Consider the following 3903-nt stretch of genomic DNA (forward strand, 5'->3'; position numbering starts at 1 on the left):
GAAAGTAAAAGTTGACCAAAATATTTTTTTAAAAAAAAGTAAATTACAGATACTCTAAAAACTACAATATTATTACCTTATTACCTTACATCATTAGTTACCACTTATTGCACAAAACATTCTGAAATAACCTAACTGATTTAATCTTCAATTTTTCCTTGTTTGGGTAAATGTAAAATCATAGAGAATGTATCATGTTCCTTCATGAGTTTCAGATGAGCGCAGCCAGGCCCAATGCTGTCCCTCCAACACCTGCTCCAGCGGAGGCCACAACCAAGTTGGCAGCAGTTGACAGACCAGCAGCGCCTACAGCAAAATTGCACAGGTTTTACACCAAAGCAGCAGCCACAGAGAGTCTTGTTCTCTGGCTAAAAGGCTAAAGTAAACAGTAGCATTATTACTCTCAGTAGTGTCATTATATTCAAGTTATACACTGTAAGCCCAAAGTTACAAACCTCTATTATGACAAATGTTAAATTACCATTAAGATTAAACAGTTAAAAAAAAAAACAAAAGATATTTTTTCAATAAAAGATGATCATTTTATCATTAAGATATAACACTTTAAACAAGATTAAACTTTAATTGAAAAATAAAGTATATGTTACCTGCTGCCTGCAAAACAGCCACCAGACTTCCTGCTGCCACTCCTCCTCCATTTGCCACAGCAGCCGCCGACATCATGCTGGCAGCATAAGAGCCTGCTGCTATTCCAGCTGAGGTGAAACCTATGGCTCCCAGAACAACAGGAGCCCCGACCACACCAACAACTGGAACACAGCAGAGGAAAATTTGCTGTTAAAGGACATAGTGATATATATATATATATATAAATAAATATATATATATATATATATTGCCATTTTAAAATGGATCATGCATGATACGTTTAACATATAAATGACTGCAGTCTTACCTGCTCCTCCTCCTAAAGCCACAAATGTTACTGAAACACAAGATGAAAGCTGAAATCAGCATTTATAGTGCATTTGGCTGAGGTTACTACCATTTTTAGTTATTCACATCAGAAAGGCATGCAAGTAAAAGTATCAGCACTTGAAACGATGTCAGAGGAACGGTGATACTCACAAAGCCCCATCTCGTGCTGTAGAGTGCAGGCTACTGATAAGTCTTGAACAGGGTTGAGAATTATCTACTGTATGAGCGCAATTTCTTCAGAAATGAAACTGCTGAGTCATGAACCAAAGAGGGCGTCTGTGAGTTCGTTTCTTCCATCCAAATACCTGAGGTGGTATGTTGTCACTATTTGTCACTAAGACAAGAACACTAAGCTGCTAAACCAGTTTAGAACAAATAAATCCTTTCATTTACAGTAAACCATAAAAGACTTAAAACTCTGGGAAAATATCTTGATGCAATACTAAACTATTATCACCAGAGGGTGGTATTTCCTGCTATATAAAAGCTACCAGCAGTAGCAAAGCCCTCACTTCAAAGTCTCGTTTTGGTGAAAACGAAAGCTAATTTTCTGTTTACATAAAGTTCGAGACGCTCAATATCTGCAGTCCTGTCTGTTAAGGTTTTCATCACTGGATATGATCACCTGACAACATGAACAAAAAAACGATTCAGTGGGCTAGTATTAATAACTGCATTCATCTTAAATCAGAGAACAGTCTCTGCAAGGCTTTTTTTTTCCCTTTTTCTTTTTTATTTGTGTGCACACCATCCACAGATGACAGTGGACCTGTAGTTCTTTCGGGTTACGCAGATTTATTGCAAAAAGCATTTCCGTTTCCTGAGATGACAAGAGTGCTTTTTAGTAAATGAGCTGAAGTCATTTGCATTTGCTTCCTTGATTTGGCAAGTCAAATAAATGTTTTAAGTGTGTCTTGTTTCTTCATGATTTTCATACAATGAAGCTAGTCAGCCATCCCACAGCTGCTCCGGCTCCAGCCACAGCTGCAGTGGCAGCTCCTGACAGGCCAGCTGCACCTGCAAAAACATTACACAGAGAGTTAAAATCAAGGTGTGGAGATCCAGGAAAGCCGGAAAAGCGTTGTTCTCAAACTAAAATACCGAATGATATTATACACTGTAGTGACATTATATTCTACCTAAAACTGTATTGTAAGCACAAAGCTTAAATCTGTTACAACAATGGGAAATTATTGTTTCTGTCAGTTAGATTTTTGTGTTGTTTGCACATCATAAAGACATAATAGAGCACATGATGCTCCTGTCATTATCATTCCAACAATTATTATCTCACCATTAAAATGCAACATAATACCACAAGATTAAGGGAGTGTGCTTTATTTATCAGTTACAAATGTTTCTTTGCGCCTCCTTGACTGACTGGGGGATAATGCATGACTCCCCCTCCACTATTATAACCATGTTCCAACGTTTCTGGTTATTGTAGATGATGTAATTGTGGACAATTTTAAAGAAGTTGATTTAAAATAAGTTAAATTAAGTTGAATGTCCCTCCCCTAAGCAAAAACAAAAAACATAATGTAACCCCCCCCCCCCTCCCACAACCATCATGGGGGGGCAAAGAGTCCCTAAAATTAAACTTCAAAAATTAACTTCATTAAAAATGAAGTTACGGTGTTTACCTGCTGTCTGCAGAACAGCCACAGCACTACCTGCTGCCACTCCTCCTCCATTAGCAATTGCAGCAGCCGACATCATTTTTGCAGCAATGGAGCCTGCTGCTATTCCTCCTGCAGTGAAACCTGCTATTCCCAAAGCGAAAGGAGCCCCAGCAACAGCAAGCGCTGCACATGCACAGTAACACAACACAGCAATGGAAATTTTACTGTTAATGATGGCGTGTTAATTTGCCAGACCACTCCACAATGGATCATGCATGATTAAGTTTAGCATTTCAATGTTTTTTTTCTACATTAAAGTGTGTTAAAATCAGTTGGAAAAAGTAAAAAAACAGAGGATCCAAAAAAAAAAAAGGCTGGACAAAGATTCACCTCCTCCAATTACCGCAGCCGTCCCTGAAACACAAGATGAAAAAGAGAAGTATGTATTAGAAAAAGTGTCGTCACATTAAAAGATGTATATCAGTGTTGTGAAAGACACAGTAAAACTCACCAGGATCCATGTCTTTTTGTTTTGATGAGAAATTCAAAAATGACGTGCAGATCTCTGTCTCTTTGCACTCGTTTTTGTTTTGATGAGTCATGAACTGGGTTGAGTTGTTTATACTGTGGGCAGGTATTGTTTCTTTAGAAATGAAACTATTCAAATTTGAAGAGTAGAGGGCGTCACAGAGTCCCTCACACATCTGAAGTCAACACAAATAGATTCAAATATCGGACATGTCCGAGGTGTTAAGTCATCTCTATATTTGGAACAGAAGACGAGAAACAAACGACAGGAACACTAAAGAGCTGCTGAGCCACTTTAGCTCTGACTGCTCCTTCAAACCTGCACTCAGGACAAATTTTTATCTTTATAGCACTAACGATATTTATATATTTTTTGGCCCTGGAGGTCCCTGGCTCTAAGTGAGATGAAAAAAATTTAGTTAAGTACAATACTTAGTATTTATACTCAAGAACTTATGGTAGTGATAATCCAGCCTGTACTACTTGCAGTTACTAGTTAATATTCATATACACCAACAGTTTTTTGCAATAAGGTGGAAAATTTTCTGAAAGCTGCACTTTGAGTCAAGCCACATCTAATAGCTAAATTCATAGTTCTTCATGTCTCCATCTTCTCACTTAAAGTAAATGACTGATTTTAAACTCTGTGAAAACACCTTGATGCATTACTACACTCTGAACAGTGGAGGGCGGCGTTTCCTGCTATATGAAAGATACCTGCAAAGATCCCTCAGTTCAAAGTCTCTTTTTGTTGTGTTTGGGTGAAAATAAAAGCTCATTTTCTGTTTACACAAATGTAGAGATGCTCAATATC

At 37.8% G+C, this 3903-nt stretch overlaps 1 protein-coding gene across 1 annotated transcript; it reads right to left on the minus strand.

Annotated features, from left to right (window-relative positions):
- LOC121953268 (interferon alpha-inducible protein 27-like protein 2A) lies at nucleotides 1-1358 on the minus strand. The gene is made up of 4 exons (XM_042500259.1): nucleotides 1090-1358; nucleotides 917-946; nucleotides 609-770; nucleotides 1-306 (listed from the first exon to the last, which is right to left on the minus strand). The coding sequence occupies exons 1-4, from the start codon at nucleotides 1097-1099 to the stop codon at nucleotides 212-214; spliced, it is 297 nt and encodes a 98-aa protein (XP_042356193.1). The 5' UTR covers nucleotides 1100-1358; the 3' UTR covers nucleotides 1-211.
- Between the last annotated feature and the right edge of the window lie 2545 nt (nucleotides 1359-3903).

This window comes from Plectropomus leopardus, chromosome 14 (assembly GCF_008729295.1).
Source record: "Plectropomus leopardus isolate mb chromosome 14, YSFRI_Pleo_2.0, whole genome shotgun sequence".
Lineage (NCBI taxonomy): Eukaryota > Metazoa > Chordata > Actinopteri > Perciformes > Serranidae > Plectropomus > Plectropomus leopardus.